At 38.8% G+C, this 22,825-nt stretch overlaps 3 protein-coding genes across 3 annotated transcripts in view; all 3 read left to right on the top strand.

Moving 5' to 3' along the window:
- Positions 1-1,763: 1,763 nt before the first annotated feature.
- On the top strand, positions 1,764-12,887 carry Cbr-sdc-2 (the record flags this gene model as incomplete). The annotated part of the gene is made up of 16 exons (XM_045239121.1): positions 1,764-3,746; positions 3,803-4,038; positions 4,321-4,539; positions 4,692-4,845; positions 5,203-5,816; positions 5,862-6,196; positions 6,246-7,558; positions 7,608-7,688; positions 7,734-9,525; positions 9,575-9,856; positions 9,906-10,726; positions 10,778-11,131; positions 11,185-11,459; positions 11,504-11,570; positions 11,613-12,517; positions 12,572-12,887. 16 exons carry the CDS (start codon positions 1,764-1,766, stop codon positions 12,885-12,887), a joined length of 9,747 nt encoding a protein of 3,248 aa, XP_045096162.1.
- Positions 12,888-14,824: 1,937 nt separating this feature from the next.
- On the top strand, positions 14,825-17,352 carry CBG17306 (the record flags this gene model as incomplete). The annotated part of the gene is made up of 7 exons (XM_045239120.1): positions 14,825-15,069; positions 15,252-15,360; positions 15,411-15,550; positions 15,597-15,750; positions 15,794-15,895; positions 16,999-17,201; positions 17,250-17,352. The coding sequence occupies 7 exons, from the start codon at positions 14,825-14,827 to the stop codon at positions 17,350-17,352; spliced, it is 1,056 nt and encodes a 351-aa protein (XP_045096161.1).
- A 416-nt stretch (positions 17,353-17,768) lies between these two features.
- Positions 17,769-22,825, top strand: part of CBG17305 — a gene marked incomplete at both ends in the record, with an annotated part of 6,732 nt that continues 1,675 nt past the window's right edge. Inside the window, 14 exon segments of the mRNA XM_045239119.1 lie at positions 17,769-17,778; positions 17,829-17,912; positions 19,228-19,310; positions 19,432-19,576; positions 20,319-20,752; positions 20,797-20,929; positions 20,976-21,145; positions 21,157-21,268; positions 21,322-21,409; positions 21,453-21,634; positions 22,010-22,154; positions 22,203-22,316; positions 22,365-22,659; positions 22,791-22,795. Of these exon segments, the coding sequence (XP_045096160.1) occupies positions 17,769-17,778; positions 17,829-17,912; positions 19,228-19,310; positions 19,432-19,576; positions 20,319-20,752; positions 20,797-20,929; positions 20,976-21,145; positions 21,157-21,268; positions 21,322-21,409; positions 21,453-21,634; positions 22,010-22,154; positions 22,203-22,316; positions 22,365-22,659; positions 22,791-22,795 (2,000 nt within the window).

Genomic DNA, 22,825 nt, shown 5'->3' with positions numbered 1-22,825 from the left:
CTCCGATTCCTTCCTTCAATTAATCTTCTTCTTCTCATCCTTCTCCTCCTCCTCTGTCATCAATGTAACATCTCAAAACATCCAGCTGTGATTCAAATATCTATCAGTTTCTGCTCTCACTTTTTGAACATCATCTAGTACCACTTTGTACCTATTTACGCATCGCCTTCCTCCGCTTGTTAGTGGTTAAAAATGCTCCGAATCAACAAAATCTCTAGTGGAACCCCAAAAACAAACGAACGCCAGGAACAAAATGTTAGGCAGGAGTTGTTGACGATGTCTAGTTTTAGGTATCAAAACTTGCTTTGAGTTTCGCTTTTGGTATTATGGATAGTGGTCAAATTTGCTCAATGTGGTTCTAAAAGAAGATTAGTTTTTGTCAAAAATTCTTATTTGCTATTTTAAGGCTAAAAACTAATAGAATCTTTGCTTGGATCAAAGCCTTTGGTTTAATAGACAGTGGTCGAATTTGCTCAATCCCCTATTTTTGAAAAGTCAATTGGTTTTTTTTGCACGAAAACTATTACTTGCCGTTTTCAGGCCAGGGTTTTTGTTTGGCGACCTTGAGCAAACGCGCCCCACTGCAAAAATATTGATTAGTCACATGTAGTATAGTGATCTGAGTTTTGAAAGGTGAATGACAACACTATTAATTAGAATTTTTGAATAAATAGGACTTAGAGTTTTCTAACTACCGTACAAAAATTTAGGTTCTTCATTTTAAAAATTCTTAGACCTCAATTTTTAACTTAATCATTCATTTCTTTTTTTTCTATGCTACTGTAGAAGGAGTTGAATGATACTAGTTGATAATGCAATTAGGTTTTCGCTGTAATTGAAAATATTTTAACGACTCTGAGTTTCTGAAACGTAGAATAAGGACCATAAATCATGGAAATGTGCCTTTAAATTCCTGCTCTTAGTCTTTCTTCGCTCATTCTCATAAGGTCAGTGAGGTTCAAGTAATGTTTTCACACTTCAAAATATTGTCTATGGCCCGTTTTTCACACTATTGTGGGAGGACACCCCCACGCATCAATATCACTTTACGGGAAATATTGGGCGGAGTCTAGTCTAATAGTCATATTATTATAACTACAGTTAGTTTTCTCAATTTCTAAATTTTATTACTTTTTCAATATTCAGTACTCTTATTTTCACTCTAAAACTAAGTGTTTGCTCCGTTAGACCAATAAAACTTCAGCAGGAAAAAAAAGAAAAAGTAGTGTTTCTTTTCATTTTCTTCCACTTCCGGTGTATATTTCTCTTAAGCGCTACTCTGTTTATATATATATATTATTCATTCGATTATCTCCCATTGAGAAAACTGAATCTTGAGAACCTAATCTCCACAATCTTCGTATAGAAGCCCTTTGCACTTGTTACATAGTAGCTACTTCTCCTAGAGTATACATTTCCTTTGCTCAACTTTTCAATTTCCGTTTATTCAATCAGTTTCGAAAATGTAATATTTCAGATACGACGTTGATTGCCAACATTGTTGTCAACGACACCACATTTCTACATTTCAATTTGTTTTTCCCGAAAAACAGGTGAGTCTTAGAAATATTGAAACATACTTTCGTTGATTTCAACTCCTAATTCTTCAGATTCGATTCAAAAAATGTTGAATTAAGCAACCAAGTCTACCACCACATTTTACTCCAACTACTAATAAGGTGAATCTTTAGCCTTTAGATTAAATATCACAATTTTCTACTCTGCAAATCATTAAGTAAATATTTTCAGATCTAACAAAAATAATGGACAAAACAGGAAGAACCAGACAGCTCAGTGAATCATCATCACAAGAATCAGTGGCAGTAATTACTGTAGTTCCATCACCAGCGCAACCCAAGCAAAAGCTAAATCAACAACACAAAAAACAAAAGGACGGAGAAAGAAGAAAGCGTGAGCAGCAAAAAGACAGAGATCTTGACGCGATTTTGACAGTAAACGATCGTCGGCAAAGACCACAAGCATCGGCCAGTGCTAGTCTTCAGACGGCGTACGTTTCACCGAAGAAGCATTTTGTGCGGAATCGCCCACCATCAATGGCAGTTCCAAGTCCTAAAAAATCAAATCCCGTTAGTCATGAAAAGTCAAGGCTCTCCACTAGCCATTCTCCGATTCAGAAGCCAATCCAGAAGTCAATCCAAAAGCCACCAACTAGCGATGCCTGTGCTTCCACCTCCTTTCATCAGAATCCATCAGCAAAATTGATTCCAATTTATCCTCGTTCCCCCAAATCAGGCCCAAAACATTCGGTGACGTTTCGTCATCCGATATCAAGCCACCAATCATCACTATCTTCACATGAAGATTCACCACCGGCTACAACATATCCAACATCGTTGGCAAAGCTCTCGGCTTCCGTTGATCACTACCAGCAATCTATACCGCAGTCTTCGTTCCAACAATTAACACCTCGTGAGCAAGAAATAACATCTATACTTCAAAATTCGAGTTCACAATCAGAAACTCAATCGAAGCAGAAAACTGTTGACCGGTATTCAAACTCTCCCGAATTTCTCCAACCAGTACTTCCGAAACAATCGAAAAAACCTCAACAACGCCCTCAGCAGAAGATAGAAAAATCTCACCACCCAAAAGTCGTTTCAAGCGTTGATATGTTGAATACCAAATACAATCGTGCTGTCCTTGCAACTGATGATGAGGAAAGCCAAGATTCAGGTTCAAGAAGTCAAGATTCCAGCTCTCCTGAGTTCATCAGAACTGTGAAAAGCCCCAACCAAAAAATGGCTCAAGGTAAACATAATTCTGGCCACGATTCTGGTTGTGCCACCAGTTCAAGCCAGAATGAGCAGCGGAGGAAACGAGCTCAGCTCTCGAAAAAGGTGTTAAGCGTTGTTGTTGAAGAGGACGAGGGAGCAGATGATGAGGAAGAGACGCCACCTCGAGAAATCCAGGTTTCAGGAGGGAGTGAGGATAGTGATATCATCGAAGTTTTTCCAAATCGGAGTGATCGAGATGCTACAAGGCCACCAAAGTCACGAAGATCGGAGAAGAAGTCGAAAAAGCAAAACAGACGATCAAGGACGCCTTCCAGAGAACCAAGCGTAGTCATCGATGAAGAAGAAGCGCCACCAAAGAAACGCACTCGTCGTCGATTGAAGAAAGAAAAAGACCCAATGGATGTAGGTACACGACGACACAAAATGAGGCGATTCATCCACATCGTCTATGGAAGACCTCGTCCGGTGAAATACAAGATGAAAGCTCTTACCATAAAGAAATACCGAGCTCTCCATCAAAAAAGAACGCGAGTTACAAGACAAATCAGCAATCACATAGTTCCGCAGTATCATCGAGAGCCTGAAAAAGGAAAACGCAATGTGCCAGAATATACTGTTGCGGAAACCGTTGAAAGTTACCTTGACGTTTCGAAAACCATGATGCAGAAGTCGTCCAAACACCATGATGAACTTGTAGCTGTTGGTGTCGATTACGATAACTCGGTGAAGATGCTACACTTTGGCAGAACCATGAAGAAACATTCGTGCAAACAGAAGCGACTGAAATTCCAAATGTCCTGGTGGCCCAAGGATACCCCCGATGAGAAATTGAAACGTAAAGGAGGAATCAGGACAACTCGAATTACGTGTTATACGCCATATCGAATCATTGACGATCCATACCTATTCAAGAACCACTGGTCGTTCTGCCCAAAGAGCAATGCGCCACTACAAGTCATTCGCAAGTATTATCTGAAGCCAATGACAAGAGTGAGTTCTAAATGTTTTCCTAATTCTGAATTCCGAAGCTAACTTTCTATTTTCAGAGACGCACAACCGATGACATCATCTTAGATACCTCCTATTTCGTTCGTGAATTCTACCTTGGAAAAGCGTTCATCTCACTACGTGTCACTCGCTCATCGGACATTCCATACGTCTATGTGCCCCCAATCATGCAGTGCGGATATTATCCATATAGCGCCGTAACCGTGGAGAACAAAAAATTCTATCTGGCAGCTCGATTCCGAGAGGCACAGTTGGAATATTTTAATATTACATAGTAAGTGTTGAATATCAAAATATTACATTTGGAATATTACAGTATTACACAGTAAAACAGAAGTTAAAGGACAAAATTTATACATACATTCAAAATGTAAAGCGCCAAAATTCAAGAAATAGAATTAGAGAAGATTATGTTTTGATCGAATTGGTTTCAGCTATCTTTCTTTGATTCGTTTCTTGTTATTTGGCAACACATGTGTCCGCAACACGGCGGCGCAGTGTTTGCGGACAATGCACATATGTGTTCTTAACAAATTCATATTCCTCATTTTTTCAGCCGCGACATAAAACCATGGCAAGGATTCAAAGTTGGCACTATCACCGATTCCGAGCTCTACTACTTTCATTGTCTTGGAAAGCATATTCATGGTTTTTGGCTGATTTGGGAAAAAATTGGACGTTGCAATGTGGACAAACTGAAGAGATACACCAACAGACGATATTTGGTGGATATGTTCAATTTTCAATTTTTCCCACTTGATGTGGATATCAAGAAGTGAGTTTTTTATTAGTCATACGAGCTGAGAGCTCCAAAAAGTCCTGCCGGCAAGAAAAAATCAGAAAATCTTCTTCACGACATTTTCTGGAGTTCTAAACTCATCTGAATAGCTCTCAGACAGGAAAAATAAATAAATGCATCCTTTGCAGATGGGAACTTCGCTTGAGAATTGCGTTCGACACCGTGACCGCTTACAACTTGCATCTAGCCGAGGTCCTTCGAATTAACAAGCCGGTGTTTGATTCGTTAACTCGAAATCCGTCATTTTACAAGGCTGTGACGTTAAAGGAGATTGTGCACTTGGTGAGTTTTATTATTGAAGAAGTAAAACAGCAACTTGCTGGTTTTTAGTTTTTATGCAGAGCGAAGTAAATGAGCAATTCGTTGCCGCCGCGGCAGCCAAGAATGCTGAGGTTTTCTAAGATTCTGCTAGGCCACGACCCATCGTGCAGAGACCTTTGCAAGAAATTCCATGCGTCTTTAATCAATTTATGAACTCAAAAGTGAGCAAGCATGAAACTTCCTTACGGGTTTTTTTTTGTAGCGGAAATGTCCTGGAAAACTACAGTATTTTAGACTGTCACGGCCGCAGCGATTTGCTAGTTGGATTGTCTCTAAAAATACATAAGAATGCTCAAGTCACCTTCGTTTTTCTTTCAGATGCTGGAGCAGGGTATAAACCCTAAATATTACATGAACAGTTGTGGCAAGCGCGAGTTTTACAATTGGGGCCTGGAGAAAACCAACGAGGACTACTTGTCAGCATATTTCATCATTTGCGGTGGATCCAAAATCATTAAAGACAATAGAAAATTCGATTTGGAACACACCCGAGCTCACATCGATGATCAAGAAAACACGGCAGCAATCACCAGGAAAGGAGAAGTGTTGCATATGCATATTCCAATGACACCATCGGAAATACTCGTTCATCTCGATAACTTTAAATACAAGAAGAACTTTGAAAGATTGATTGTGCATGGTCCAATGACTCCTGAAGAGCAGGTCATAACAAATTTGATCGCTGACACTCCTCGTTGTCCAACGGTAACACCACAAGAGGCACCAAAAAAGACTGTTCGTCTTCGCACGACAGTAATGACCAGGAAGGAGTTGATGCAAGTCAGAAACAAGATCTATCAGATTCCAAAGCCGAAGAAAGTGAAGAATAAGCCGCAAAAGCCAGCAAGGAAGAAGCCAGGAAGGAAACCAGAGACACAAGTTGACAAGGGTCTTAAGAAACACGACTTTGATATTCTGTACATGGCATCTGAGTAAGTTCTAAAATTTGCATATCAAGAGATAAAATTAATTTTCAGCATCGAATCAGATTATGAAAATTATTTGAGCGGCGATGAGAACTACGAAGACAACATTCCAAAGCTCACAAGGTCCCAATCCTCAGAATCCATCTTTGCTGATATTTATTACACCGACTACCAATTCGACAAAGTATCTGGCTTCCATCGTCAAAGAATCAATTATATCGTGCACCCAATCGCGCAACGGAAGAAAAGAAAAATGAATCGCCACGTCAAGAAACATCTACTCCGTTACAGAATGTTGGCTTTGGAAGGTGTTGCATTCAAAGAAATGCTTGAATGCTATCATGGTAATCTGCCCAAACTTGGCCAAGAAATCACAAAGACGAAGAGTAAGTGATTCAAAGTTTATTAACAAAATAACAGTGTTTCCTTTTTCAGAGGCAATCCGAGTTAACGGGTACAAACGATTCAAAGTTCCAAAAGTTTTCGAGAAAGGAGATTCAGCAAAAATTGATAGCATTGGTGACTTGTTGAAAGAGATGGTCACGTTTACTGTAGCAGCCGAGCACTCGAGTACTCGTGCAGCAAATGGTGTGGCACGTATTGCACAACGAGGACGTATCATGCAGCGACTCACAACAGACAATCTGAAACCGACAAACTTTGGTCTTCCAGCCCTCTCGTACTTAGCGATGGAGATTTTGACGCGAGTCAAAATGACTGGTAGAACAATGATGGAAGAAGAAAAGCGAAACCTTCGGGAGAGTGTAAATCAGAGTTATATCAACTATATGTCACTATTGCCTCATGAAAGACGACTTCTCGATGCCAAAATCCGAAATCAAAAAGACAGACACATTGCCCTACAAAACGAGCGTTATGAGACGGAGAGAATGAAGAATTTGAGCAAGAGACAAGGCTTCATTCGATATGATCAACGAAGCTTGCAAGCTCAGCATAAGAGAGAAGAAGCAAGAAGACTAAATCGTCTGAAGCACTCGGAAAAGGAAACGGCTTTTCGAAAAGAGCAAAGATATATTGCAGAACTGAAAGCAGCTGGAGGTGATGTGCCAACAAAAGAATGGATCAGGAAGCGGATTCAAGAAGAAGAAGCTGAAGAGGCCGCAAAAGATCGTAAAGCAGAGGAAGAACAACGTGAGCGCAAGAGGATGCAAGAAATCGAAGCAGCTAGATTGCTTAAAGAGAAGGAACGCCGTAAAGCTGCAATTGAAAAAGAAAAGTTGGACGAAGCAGTGGCGACTAAACTTCTGAAAGAGAAGGATGAGCGAGAGAGGAAAAGAATTGAAATGGAGAGGATTCAAGCAATTCTCCGAGAGTCATCAGCACTTATGAAAGAAGCAGCTGAGAAGGAAAGACAGAAACAATTGGAAGAGGATAAGCGCCGTAAAAATGCTGAGAAGAGCCAATCGGAATCAGAAGAAGAGCTGAGACGGTTGGATCGTCAAAGACACGAAGCTCGACGACTGAAAGTTTTGGAACGAGAGAAGAAGCGGTCGGAAGAGGAGAAAACGATGGAAGCAATGTGGCTTCAAAGACAAAAAGAACTTGCCGAAATGAAACGCCGTCAAGAAGAGGAAACCGCCAAATCGTTGGCTGCAGTGAAGATACCGAAAACTGTCACTACAAGTCTCTACAGACTGGCCCAGAAGCTCGATAAAGAAATGATTGCAATTGCGGAGGAAAAATTGTATTCACGAACTGTGATGCTAGTGATAAGAGAATCTGAAGACGTAAGTGTATTTGATGTTTTCTGCTGTAAACTAATTTCCTAATTTTTAGAAGTTTGGTGCGTTCCTGAGGAAAACACGAAATTTCAATCTGAGAGTCTTCACAGCATACTTCTCCCGATTTTTCGACAAGGTATGGTTTTCATGACATTCACTCCCATTAATTTTTATTGTTCAGAACCGTTTCGCTCAGAAAAACTCCGACAATGATTTATACGACAACATCGCCAAATGTATTCATTACTGTCCTACATTCAACGACTACAAGTTTGTTCTGGACATGAAGAAAATTGTCAAGCACCTCTCCAGTGATATGAAACATCGGATCAAGAAGTACATGAACTCAGACCCAAAACGTTCTGGATCCGAATCACCAGTGTCCAACGCCGCATTCTCGCCGGAATATGAACCATCACCAGAACCCGAAAGTGAAATCCTTGCGGACTCATTATCAGAATCTGATGACGCCGATGGACCTGATGAGCTTCTTCCGGAAGCCTATGAAACTGGTCAAACAGATCTTACAGCAACGCATTGGTCAAGATCTCCTTCCGTTGACAGCCAAGACGGTGATGAAAGCCAGAATTCATACAAAGGAAGATGTTTCCATCCAATGGTCGCCTTGCGTTCCACGTTTTGGAGACTAATCGAGATGTCTGAAAACGCGTTGGAAGCGCAGAATGAGCAGCTTTATCGAAATGAATTCCGAAACTATATCGTAAGACGAAGAAGCTTTCGCAAAGCTGGTGTCCCATATGCAGTCGGTGTTTATGCAGCCTCTTGTGTTCTGCTCACTGGAAGTATGTATGATCCTTGTGGGCGTCGCGAACAGTCACCATTGCGTATGCCAGGGGAAGTAATTGAAATCGACAACAACGATCCGGATTTGAAAGGTGTTATTGATCGAGTAGCACAACTAGGAGTCGTTTTCCATCAAGCCAATCGAAGTCCTCTCAATTTGAAACAACTTTGCAAGTGGAACGGATTCAGACAAGCATGTGATCTTATTGATGAGCTCTACGAATTTATTATGGGAGTCTATTGCAAACTACAACTGGATCAAGTTTTCAAGGACGAACTGGATGATGAGACCAAAATTCGTGAGGCCTTCCGATTCATTGCAACCAAATTTGTCCCGCTGCTCTCAGTGCACTGTGGCGTTAAGAAAAGTCAGGTTGCAAAATGGAGATATGAGGAAGTAACCATTGGAAGATGCTGCGTTAACATGACGGAGTACAAGCAGCCTACTGTTAACACGACGAACGAGTTTATTTTGAAACAAAACGCCCAACAGTTTTCTCGAATCACAGCCATTGTCAATTGGTACCAGTACTTGGTGGAAAAGGGTAAAAGTAAAATCGAAGACATGAGGTCAAATGCAATGAACGCTATTGCTTGGAAACGTCGTCAATATCATATCATGTCTCCAATGCCTGCAACATCTGACCAAGAGGAGGACGATGAGGAAAGTCCTATCAAAATTATCATTCCGGACGATGTTAATCTTCTTTCGCCGAGGAAAGTAACGCCGCGAACACTAACGCCACGAACACCAACGCTACATGTCACAAAGGACTTTGTAATCGATAAAAATAATGGGAAAGATGCTGAAGCTTCAGCTACAGTAAGACATGTGGTCTCGCCTTATCAACATCCATTTGTGCAGAATATCGGGCAACTAGGAGAGGTGTGCCAGCAACAAAGTACAGTTTACGTGTCTGGATCATACAACATATCATCGGAAAAAGAAAAGTATGAAAAGAAGATTCGCTATTTGATAGAACGACGAGAAGAGATTGAGAAAGAGAACTCGCTGAATAACAATATTCCACCTTCTGCTGATATGTTCATCAATAATCTTTGGAGAGCAATTGAGAGAAGAATCTCAGTCTTCCCGGGAGGAATCAAAATCATGACCGGACTTCATAAAAAAATTCAGCGTCCACACATCCTTGATTCTGAGTTCAAAAGTAAGTGCTTTATTTGAACTTTCAACAATGAATACCAATTTTCTTTCAGTCTACATTATGTCTCGAGACGCTCGCGGTAAACGTTTTCCAGAAGAGTTTCCTGAATACAAACACGACTGGTTTAAGTACACACGCATTTCAATTGAACCAAGAAAGTACCAGGCGTATGAGGACACAATTTTGAACAGCTTCCCTCATGAAATAATGTGCAAAACGGAATTCCGCAAAATGCAATGGACAGTGCCCCGACAATTCGGCCCGCCGAAGAAAGCCATTGAGTTTTTCACTGATTTGGATAAATACCGAGATTTGGAGCTGTACAAACAATACTGTAAGTGACCTAACTCTCAAAATCAAAGTTTCGAATATTCAACTTTCAGTGTCCGAAGGAGAGCTACCATTCAATATCAAAATCTACCGACATCTCTGGTTCATGGGGTCCTTATTTGCCGAAGGAATCGCTGAAGACTGGCACGATGATGGTCTTCCTGGTGGCTTTTGTGGTGCTTGTACAGACGGAACGGTCATTTTTGTGAAAAAGTGTACTTGCATTTTCCATCAGGATCACTACGACGACAAATTCATCTACACCCATTGTAATATCAAGAAAGAACTGAATGGTGTTGAGCGATTAACAGGTCGATTTGTTTGTGAGCATGGTCCGAGCTCAGTTTTGGTTTTGGTCGATGAGGATAAACGTCCGAAGGGAGTATATGAAGTTAAGAATCCCGCCTACACAACCCATGATGCAAAACTTCGAATTGTGGCTAGAAAAACCATGCATGCCCAGATTAGGAAATGTTTTGCAAACGTTCCACAAACGATTCGAGAACGCAGTCAAGAATCCACCACTAATTCTGATTCATCTGGCAGCTCAACAGATTCACTCCAGAATAGTGTAGATGAGTTTGGCAACCCGTTGATCGTCAGCAAAGTGCAACCGAACATCGTGGAGAATGCTAAAGAACTGTATAAACGTTTCTCGCGTCTCAAGGAAGGAAAGATTACGTTGGATAAGCCCAAAAAGATGAGAACGTGGAGATCAAAAAGTGTGGACTCGTACAGAAAGGCATTTGAAGTTAAACATCGTCCAGGCCTGACAGCAACACAGTCCCTGATAGATCTCACGGATCTTGAAAATCACGCGAAGTTGAAAATGGAGAAGGCCAAGCAAACAATGATTGAAGAACTTAACATTGAAGTAAGTACTTTTAAGATGATTCGAGAAAATAAAAATTTCCCAAAATTTTAGAAAGACGTTCGGTTGGACTCGGAAACAATGGACACTCGACTCTTTGAAGGAATTCACAACATCAGCGAAGCCAACAACTTCCGACTCCTTCTCGAACTATTTACATTGGGCCCAGCAGCTGAAGAACCAACAGCCAAGTACTGTAAAACAAGATATATCAAAATCCAAGAGCATTTGAAACAACATAGCTTGATGAGAGTATACGGACAGGACAAAGAAAACGTTCCGAGATTTGACGAAGACAAAAAGTTCCAAGGAGGCCAACCGATATCAGCATTGATGCACGAGTATTATGCGTTTATGCAATATATCAAAAGAACAATGCGAGCTGCGAAAAATCATGTTGCTGCAAACGTGAGTGGCTGTTTGCTATATACAGATAAATTTTAATTTATAATTTTTTTCAGAGACGTCTTCGCTTCAACGAAGCCCAGTTTGAGTATTTCCATATGATCTATCAAAAAGTGTTCAACCTGAATCTCCATCTCTTTGAGCATCTTCTCCACCAAATCAGCAAGCATACATTCACACCATACGCTCTCCATCATGCTGAGCACAAAGGAGATTTGACAAAAATTCGAACTGTGCTTGCCAGAATGAAAATAGACCTACCAACGGTTATGAATTCCTTTTTCAACATTGAACCCATGAAGCGGCAAATTCATGAGCTTCGTCAGCTGAGGTATGTTTGCTTGACATAACATATTAAAGATCATAAAATTTCAGTGAGTTCTGCCAAAAATCAGAGATGGACTGTCATATTGCCACCCTTGGACGTTATGCGATTGAAAGAGTGAGTAGACCAATATAATATTGAATCAATTCAATTTTTCAGATTCGAGTTCCACAATCTGCTGAAAAAGTATTTGATGATTACCCATGGATAAATCAAAGTGTTCATAAAGATACCATCGATTTGTTACGATTCGATTCTGGAGAGACTGTACCGGATGGTTTTGATTCAAGAACCTTCAATGAGCAATTGATGAAGAACTTCTACAATCCAATTGATGTATTCGAGCAGTCGACCACATTGAGACCAAAAGGTGAATCCGCTGAACTGAATCTGTACAATGCCTTCTACACCCAATGCGACGGATTCTTTGCGAAATTCGAAAGAATGATGCCACATGGTGCAATGGATCCGAAAATGAAAACTTATCACCAACATCAAGCTTTCATTAGACTCTACGAAATTGCGAAAGGAAATCGAATCGTTGATCGTACCGATGTGACAAGAATGAACGACACCGACGTCATCATGCTGTACACTGCATTTGTCTCCAATCCAGATGTTGAAACTGATGCTGGTGCGGATTTGGACTGCCTCAACCAACTTTACATGCAGCTCAGTAAGCAGAAAGCCGTTCCATGCCCAATTAATCCATCGCTCATCGGAACAACGTTTGTCGTTTTCGACCATCATCTTGTAGTTTCAATGGTTCGTGAACCGTTCGTCTTCCTGGCTGACCTACACTTCAATTTCACTCCAATGAAATCGCGCGGTCGAATTATTGAAGCAGTGTCGGGATCTTGTGTGATCAACTTGTTGATGGATAGCAACAGTGATAAGATCAGAATCGAAATGCGACCGAAATCAGTACAAACCAAAGGAGATCGCCTATGTTTTGAACTTGATCATGAAACATTGACACGTGCTGGTTCGATTGACGGAGTTTTGAAGTTTGTTGTTTCACAACGATTTAATAAACTGCAAGAACAATTTGAAATGCAACCACAGTAAGTTTCTTTGAAATTTTAACATAATTATTTCTTAAACTTTAATGTTTCCAGAGTCCGCCCCTTCAAATCGCGTCGTGGTATCCTGGAAAATCGAAACATCATAAATGAGTTGGTATCTTCTGACGAGCAAGATAAATCATCAACATCATCCTGCCGTATGTCAGAACGAACCATTGATCCGAATTATGTGGGATTCCTGCACACCCATAAGGAGTTGAAGCATTTGAGCGAAGTGTCAAAAAATATGCGGGAGTACTTCATTACTAACAGAAGACCTGGCTCTAGAAAGCGATCCGTGCCACCAGCCAGCCCACATATTCCACCTCATATGAATCCGAAACGGATTCGATTTTCCCATAAGTATTAATTATTTAATTTTTGGAAAATTCTTTTAAAATAACTCCAAAAAATATAACTTCTATAATATGCTTTATTTTTAATAGATTTAGTTTTTTTTGTTTTGTATATAATTATCACTTCACTATACCTACTCTCTTTTAGTGTCGTAGAGAATCTGGCCGATCTTTATGATACTCCACCATCCCTTATTCTAGTCGCACCCTGCATCTCACTTTCATTTTCTTTAACATATCATTTTATTCATTTTAATTCATCTTTTGTTTTTGTTCGCCAAAAAACCTCAAGTCTCTTTCCCCATAAAAATGTGTGCTATTGTAGTCAAAAAATTATTATGTGTACTTTTTCGAACCGATTCTTTCCCGTGTGCTCTTTTTCCAATGCCATTCAATTTTTTTTCACAGATTTTTATGACATTGTTTTATACCCGTTTTTTCCTGCTTTCGTGTATTTAATTTTTTTGTAATTTCCCTGTAGTTGTTTTGTTTTTTTGAAGTAATTAAGAGATTTGAAATATTGTTCGAAATGAAAATTTGAAGAATATAAGAAATTGTAGAATTTTTTACAAAACGTGTTGTTTAGTTGATTTTGACCTTTTTCAGGAGTCTGGATCTCGGCTGTCAATCGTCGGATCACTTTTAAAACTTCATTTTTGAAACTTCAGTGAATTCAAAGTTTTCAATCTAGGTCTGTTTTGTAATCTTCAAAATTTTTGAAATGAACCGACATGTGACAGCCGAGCTCCAAACTCACGAAAACGATCTGAATCAACTGAACAACACGTTTTTTCATGTTTTTATGCCCAGCCAAAGTCATGTCTATTATAAAAAATTTGTAATTTGCTTTATTATTCTTTTTTTTTCTAACCCCAAGGCAATGTCTCCCCAAAATCAGCTTTGAAAAAACAAATTTAAAAATACAATTTTGGTTTTTCAGGGTCTCCTTCATACTTGCGACCGGGCCATTGCCGGACCTTCGCGGGATCTGCCATAGTTTTTTCAGAAACAATAAATTAAGACCAACTAAATTAGATATGATAGAACTTGACGAGTGCTTCAGAATGATTTTATTTGGAGAAATGTGTCTTGACTTTGAACAAAGTTACAGACAAAAAACAAAGGCTCGGCCCGGCCCGGCCCACGCGACAAGGCCCGGCCATTTTATGACCTATAATTTTGTTCATAGACAAGACACAGTTCTCCAAATAGTATCTATTTGTAGAACTTTCTAAGTTCTATCATGTCTAATTTAATTGGTCTAAAAAGAATGTTTCTGAACGAAACTATGGCAAGGCCTGCGAAGGGCCCGGAAAAGGCTCGGTCGCAAGTATGGTCTCCTCAAAATTCTTGAGATCTATACACTGAAAGAGAATGAAAGGTTTTTCATTTCAGGGTCATTCTTTAGGAAGGTCGAATTTTTCTCAATTTGACACCAAGTTCATCTGCTTCTTTGGTCACAGAATTCTACAAAAATCTTCATATCATGACGATCACATGTGGGAAAAACGTTTGATTACAAACTACGACGCAATGATCTCTATAATCTTGAATGTTCTCTGATCGAGGTTCCCAAATCAGCAACCAAATGTTAACTCTCCTATTTTCATCCTTGAAAACTCTAAGACCGTACGTTCCGGCGTAACGTCACTGTTCTTCACCTTGTCCGAACATCAAACAACTAGAAGACGTTGTCGTTGATCGACCAACGACTGATATGCTATTTTTTGCGACGGTGTGAGAATTTTTTCGCCTTTTCGATGATATCTCTCACTCTCTTTCTCTTTCTCAGTTGTTGCTGACTTGACACTGCCCATTATCATTGTCCAAATTATAAAAGTGTACGGACAAGACCATTTTTTAATATCAACCATTATCACTCAGTGAGTGAAGCTACTATCAACTACAGTTGTTTTCTCCTGTTTTGTTTGTTGTCTATCTATTTTTGTGAATGCCAAAAACAAAATGCACAACTGTATTTTTATTTTTGTTCTACTTATTTTTACTAAAAGAAAATGAGAGTAAAATTACACAAAGTATAGTCTACAATCGGCTACCCAATGAATTACTTGATGAGGCAAGGAAGTTTGGAGCTAAAGGTCAGGATTGTCCTAAATGTTTTTTCCCCCAAATTATTTTTTTTTCAGCCTACAAAAATTTCCTGTTCGCCACTGAAAATGCAACATCAAGAGAGAGGTAAATGTTTTTTGAGCTTTCTTTATGTTACAAGAATCATAAGGTCAAATTTAGAATAAACTTGCTAATGTGATACGCGTACCATCTTGATAGTTCTATGTAGCTGTCACGCGTATTTGTATCTTCTTTAAAGGAGATCAAATGAATCAAATGAACCCGAAAAACCTTGGTATTTCTTACAGAATGAATGTATATGAAGACTATTTCATGGAGTGTAACACGTTGGGACATGAACGAGCGGAAAGAGTTTTTCAGTCGGTTTACAACACGAAGCTTACAAAAGATATGAAAGTAGGGGACTAATTTTGGGCCGAAAGAGCCTAAAATCCTGAATCTTTTAGCTTCTTTTAACTCTTGGCTTCAACTCCTTTGCTGCTAGATTCGTTTCCATGGAAGCTGACACTTTCAAAGACGGGCTTCGTCAACTGTGTGAGAAATACGAAATGCAACTACAGTGTCAATATGGATTTGGCGAGTCCAGGTGAAAAACCTTCCCTAATGAAAAATTAGTTTCAATTTATTTTTAGAACCGCGATTTATTGGAGACTGGACGACTTGAAAAACACCGATGGTAACCTGCGCATCTTACTCGACAGACAATGCCCGGAACCGGATATTGATAATACGGTGTATCATTGTTTTTCAACTGGCGTTGGGGAATACACCAAGCCGTGTTTTGAGGTATATAGATTGTTCAAAATAAGGTATTGGTAATTTCATACAGGAAATGCTGGCCTACAACTATACGCGGTATTCAGCGGGGAGAAGAATAGCAAGAACACATATCAAAGCGACAAAAGAAGTAGCAGAGCTCACTGCTAACAAGGTATAGCATCTTTTTGAAATAAAGATTTTTCGGGGGGTTTCAAGGGGTTACGGTATGCGTGCAGGTGTGACGGTTTACAATGTTCAAAGGGTGACACATAGCGTATCTATAGTTCCGCTTTCATACACCGTAACGGTCATTTAGACATATAAAAACGTATTTTTTCAGTGGTTTTTCGACTGTTTCAACCATTTCTATGAGTTGGAAGCTCGGCTGTCAACTTTACTATTGTTTTGAAACTTTTGAAGGGTGTAAAACAGACCTAGAATAAAAACTTTGCATTCATTGAATTTTTGAACATTTCCAGTTTTGAAACTATTTGCCGATTTTTTAAAGACACCTATTTTATCACGTTTTAAGTACAAAAGTGGGCTTAAAATGATGCCTTTCAAAAATGGGGGAGTAGATGAAAAACTAGGAACTTTCAGAAAATTCTGTGAATACAAAGTTTTCAATCTGTTTCTGTTTTACACCCTCCAAAGTTGTCAAAGTGATTAGAAACTGAACAGCCGAGGTTCAGACTCTTGAAATTGGCTGAATTGATCGAAAATCGACTGAAATGTTTGGTATATCTCATTGACCGTACTGTATGTGATCAGTCTCTGGAACGTTTTCCACCACTGTTGATAAGCTGGTAGCGACGCTGCACCTCTAACGGTGGGCTTGCAAGTTCAATTCCTCGAGGGGCTGATTTAAACAAACTTTACATTAGAGAAATATGAATTTTTGTTTCCAAAGTCGCTCGAGAAGTTAAACTTTTGAAAAGTTAAACTTTTGAGCAGAATATTTAAAAACCGCGCAGCTACCAATTAAGCTACAAAGTCACAAAACTGATCGATGACCAACGGCACAAATCGGAGTCCTTAAAATTCCAAAATTTTTGACAATTTTTGGAATGAAATTTCAATTGGAGGTTTTCACCATTTTTGTGAGCTTTTGTGATTAAAAAATTCCAAATTTTGAAAACCGTAGTACTCGCAAACTTTGAAATTTGATAATCGAAATATTGTGAAATTCCGAAATTTTCAAATTCCTAAAAAATTCAAGATCCCACAAATCAAGATAATACGTTTTAGTTAAATCAAAAAACCTTCTTGGTTCAGGATTTGGAAAACGACGATGATCAGTTCCTGTCAATGAAAGAACACGTTCAATCCATCTTCGGTAAAGCGCTTCGAACAATCGCCGACATTGAAGGTGAAAAGTGTGAAGCTTTGGAGAAAGTGCTAAAATGTGTCATGCCACGTGTTGAGGAAAAATGCGGAAGAGAAGCTGTCGACATCATGCAATCCAGTATTCTCGTGGGGTAACCTTCTATATTTTCCGGTAAAAATTCTGAATGTATTTTTTCCAGATACCTCTCAATTCAGCGTCGAGAACCATTGGCTTCCCAGTTCAAAGGATTCAATGTGGAATCTAGTAAAAAATGTTTGAAGCTCCACGAACATATTGAATAATTTCTATTTTGTGTTCATGATAATGACAAAAAACCACTGACGATTAGAAAATTTTTCCGGTATTTGAACCCTTGTTTCCCCACCTCCCATAGTAGTGTCTGTACATATACCAACTTATTTTTGGAATGCCGAAAATCGAAAAGTAAATAAACAATAATGATGTCTCTGTTGACTGTGGAACTTCCGTTTTTTACTGTTTTCTCTTTTTTCCCCAGCAATTATTGATCCATTTCGCGTATCAAATTGCGCATATGACGCCCAATACAACAAGCGTACCGGTACAGTCACATAACCGACCACAACACCGATTTCGGGCAACACCCACATTCTTTGTCTCATTTTAGCAGTCGCACGACTTCTTTTTTTCAGTCTCAGCAAACTTTCTTTATTATCATTTTTCTGTTGGTCTTCTAAAAATGTCTATTGGTAAGTTAGACAAATTTTTTTTTGGGATTAAATTTTTCTGAAAAATTCAGAAAGCGATGTTAAACGCGATGTGAATCGCATTGCCACTGATATCAAGCACACTATCCGTCCACCATGGTACCGAAGAGCATGGAGTGAGTTGAGAAATGTTTTTTTTTAATTTGAGAATTTTTTTCAGACCGCGTTCGCAGAATGTTCAGACGTTAAGTCCACCAGACCAGTTCGAAAATTCTAAACTCATTTTTTCGCATTTTGATTCATTTCCATATACTGCTTGAACCAATAAACCATATACTCATTCAATTCATGACCTAGAACAAAACCAGAACACTTCCGGGTTTTAGAATTTTAAGAGAATGAAAAAAAAACCTCACTTCCGGGTTCTCCAGCACTGTAGAGTCTACAAACCAGCAAAATTCAAAAATTACAGATTTTCCAGACTATCTATTTTCAGAGGGAAAATAGTAGTTCGGAAAGAAACCAGTTATATTGTTGGTGTGTGGTCTACAGGCGGGGAGATGACAAAAACAGTTCTAGGAATGCGTGAAAAATGTGAAAAACAAATCAAGTGACAATAATTGGATCATTAAATGATGAGGTAGAAAGGAAAACAGTTTTTCCGAGGAAAAGGGTTCTTAAACCTATTAACATGGAATGACTCCCAAGTGTTACCCTCGAAAAAAATCGTGACCTATATGGTTGGATAGAGCGTTGAAAGTTATTTTAGATTCCAAACGGAATAGTTGGTAAAAATTTTTTTTTTGGGAGTTATGGTCCAAAAAGTACCAAAAAATGTCTAAATTTTCAAAAAATCATAACTTTGTCAGTTTATGTCCGTTTGTTAAAATTTAAAAAGCAGTAGATAGACAATTAATTAAACAATCAAGAATAATTTTTTTTAGTTTTTTTTTGATTGGGATATTGATTTTTTGAAAAAATCAAAAAATTTTTCAATATCTCAAAAATCCTAGGTTAACTTTTTTTTTTCATTATGTCCATTAAATTCAGCACACTTGATTCACTTTGAGGGTAACACTTGGGAGTCATTCCATGTAAGAAGTCACGATGAACTGGAACTAACATTCAGGAAGTCACAAAAACAGTTCCTTCTGTTTATACACATTCTGATTGACAGGTTTCTTGACAACCTCATAAAATGCTCCTGGTGATAAGAATCGATTTCTTCATTGGCCCCTTTTTTAGTTACTGGACAGTGTAGATAAAATGTTGATAGGAATCCATGTGCCAATACACATACATTCTTCATACCCATCATAATTTTATGGGGCACATTGTGACGACGTAGAATTTTCTTTTGCCTTCACCTTCTTGAATTTTTCTTTCCTGTCAGAGTTTTCTTCTTTCCTTTTTGCTCCTTCCAGAGTTTCCAACTAAAAACTATGTGTCTGGTACAGACAGTTCCTTGTTCCTATCATCTATTGTTTTCAGATTTTCTCCTGGAAATGATAACAGTCAGGAACCGGTTTACTCCGGGATGTAATTGTCTGAAATCGCAGAACAAGAATAGCGAAGTGAGTACAGACATGACCGTAATAGGCTTATAGTTATTTGCATGAGCGAACTACCCATAATAAAAAGGCGGCGATGGGAACAGAAAACATCATTGAAGTCGGAAAAAAACGGACATTTCAGAAAGTATTCCAAAAGAAGACCGAGTCTCACAGAATGAGATCCATCGGAGTGATTCTGGCAGCAGTGTCTACAGTAGCTATTACAATTATTATTTCGAATACGGCATATAGAGCTCATTTGAATGCTCAGAAGTCTGCAGTTAAAGGTCAGTGACTTCCGCATTTTTTTTGAAAATTAGAGTACCATCAACATGTGAGAGAGGGGTTTCTCTAACTTGTAACTTTTAGCTATTTTTTCTTGGTTCCTGTCAAAGTTAGGAAAAATAGTCAACTGATAAAATGTTTATCATGATATCAGAAATATTATGCCAGTTAACAAAATCTTGATATCTTGCATAGGAATGGAGATAATAGAAAACAAACTTCACACGGTGGGGCCCTTATATTAGAAGTGTTAAGATTTATTATCGTTGCAATTTATTTAGAACTAAAAAATTCTGAATTACAGTTCCGAACAAAATTATATAGTTTTTTTCGTGAAAGTTTAGTTTTGAAAAAATGTTTTAGACGTTTTTCAATACTCTAAAAAGTTTTTATAACACTGAAACCAAAAGAATAAATTTCGACAATTGTAGGTTTGATTATCTCGGTTCCTTCAAAAGATATCTGAAATTTTTCGACTGATAAATTATTAATCATGATATGCCCAATATTTTATTTGCAAACAACTTTTTGATATCTATCACAGGAACCAAGATAATTGAGCTTAAAATTCACGTATAGGAAGTGTTTCTATTAGATAAATACAGTATAGGAAAATTGTGCCAGTGGTTGGCCATGTTTCAATGAGAGGAAAAAAAAATAAATAATAGACTTTATTGTCTGCTACTGTACATAGCAAATCATTTTTGGGAAAATTAAAGATTTTCAGCTTACTTTGCTTTTCAGCTCCTGTCAGCCTGGCCTACTCAATTCGAGAACTGATCAACGTCGATAACATGCGCACCAACCTTCACCTACTAACCAAGAAAGCACATGTAGCCGGAACAGAGAACAACTTACGTGTAGCAGAATTGATTCGGGACCAAATGATAAACCAAGGACTGGAAAATGTGCATTTCAACGAGTACAACGTACTACTTTCGTATCCTAATTGGACATCTCCAAACCAAGTAGAGATATCTGACGAAACTGGAAAAGTGGTGCATCGCACATCAGGAAGGAGCATATCACTGATAAGAGAGGAGCAAAACGACCCATTTTCTGAGATTCAATGGTTGGCTTACTCTGCTGCTGGAAATGTGGAAGGAGAGATTGTATATGTGAATCGAGCGACGCCCAAGGATATCGAGCACCTAGAGGCGTTGGGTATTGATTTAAAGGTGTCTCATGTACATAGTGGAAATTTTTAATGTTTTTTCTCCAGGATAAAATTCTTCTGGCCAGATACAGCTCCAATTTTCGAGGAAATATCGCTCAAATGGCGGTGAGAAAAGGCGCCAAGGGATGTTTGATCTACTCGGACCCCATGCAAGTCGCTGGTTTGGGAACTGGAATAAGTGAGAACCAGAAACAAGATTTCTCTTCAAAATGATTTTTTTGAAGATGAGACTTATGGAAGAACAGACAAAATGCCACCACATGCTGTCCAGCGTGGAACTGTGTTTGTTGGGTTCGGAGATCCAAGAACACCAGCTTTTCCGTCTATCGGCGAGTTGTATAAAGAGAAAACCGAACAGGAGGTGTGTTTTGTTTCGAGTGTACAGTTAACACAAGTATTTTTTAGTTGATAAACGGGAAGAAGATTCCCACTATACCAATGCTGCCGATTCCCTATTCTGAAGCCCAATATTTGTTTGAAAATATGAAAGGGGACGCTACAATTGCTGATTTTCAAGGTATATACACATTCTCACAACACATTTCCGTGTCACAAACCATATATTTCCAGGAAGTCTAAATGTCACTTATCGTTATGGGCCGGGGCTGATAAAAAATCAGAAGCTTCGAATGATAGTGCACGCGAAGAATGAAGAACGGTTTGTGTGAACTAAACTACACAGGCTACAAAAAGGTTTTTAGAAAAATCCAAAACGTTTTGGGCTACATAAAAGGAAATCAAGAGCCGGAAAAATTTGTGCTCGTGAGCAACCATTATGATGCATGGACATATGGAGCTGTTGATCCAAATAGTGGGACCACTACACTCTTGGAGGTGTCAAGAGCACTAAAATCTTATCAGAACTCCACTGGATGGGTTCCAGGTATTTATTATTTTTTTTCACGCGCTTCGAAACCAAATACCGTATTCGTCCTGAATTTTTCCCTAAAGAAGCATGTCTTATATTTGCACTTTGAGCTGAATTATCTCGGTTCCTCTAAGTAATATCAAAAAATTATCAGAAGATGATTTATTTATCATAATATCACTAATATATTATCAGTTGAAAGATTTTTGATATCTCTTATCGAAACCGAGATAACTGAGCTAAGCGTGCACATATAAAGTAAGCTCTATTAGAGCAAATACGGTCTCTTGGAGTCTATGAAAAATATCAGAAACCCACTGATAAAATATTTTTCATATTATCGCCCACATGTTTTGTTCCCAATTTAACTTTTCTACTTCTCTATTCCAGCCCGATCTATCTTATTTGCACATTGGGATGCTGAAGAACATGGTCTTATTGGTTCTACTGAATTCTGCGAAGAATACCGTGTTCAATTAATGAGACGCGCAGTTGCTGTCATCAATATGGACCTAATCGGCGGAAACCAGACTTTGTAAGCCTATAATTTGGATTTTTATGACATTTAAGAAGTAATTCACAGACTTGGATTGTCCAATCCAACAGTGGCAAATGTGCTTCGAGAAGCCGCGGCAAGTGTAGAACATCCAAACCAGTTTGAAGTTGAGAATGGTAGAAAAACACTGTATGATTCATGGTAGGCAACAATTTTAAGTAACACACATCCCATGAGGATTGTTTTCAGGAAATTCTACGAGCCATCCAAAAACAACCGGTCAACACACCCATACCAAAGAATTCCAGCCGGTGGAAGTGATCACCTGCCCTTTTTCGATTATCTAGGTGTCCCAATCGTCTTTTTTATCACTTCATCATTGGATGCACCACCAACTTACCCATTGTATCATACGATTTACGAGACCCCATACCTTATCGAAAAGATTATGGACCCTCAATTCAAGATGCATAGAGCGATGGCTGGAATGTTTATTGAGATGATTATCAAGTTCACAGAGAGCAAAATTCTTCCTTATGAGTTAGTGACCTTTCATATACCGTAAAACCTCTAATAGAACGCTTTTGGCGCCTGTTTCTCTGGGAAAAGAAAAGAAAAAAAGGAAAAAAGGGGAAAAATCCAAAAAGCCGGAAATTAGAAAATCCCGATTTGCAGGTGTGGTGGGATGAAAAAAAAACATGATATCAACT

The sequence above is a fragment of the Caenorhabditis briggsae genome (assembly GCF_000004555.2).
Source record: "Caenorhabditis briggsae complete genome, chrX, whole genome shotgun sequence".
NCBI lineage: Eukaryota > Metazoa > Nematoda > Chromadorea > Rhabditida > Rhabditidae > Caenorhabditis > Caenorhabditis briggsae.
The sequence above is the reverse complement of the archived record's forward strand: the minus strand, read 5'-3'. Positions and strand labels throughout refer to the sequence as shown.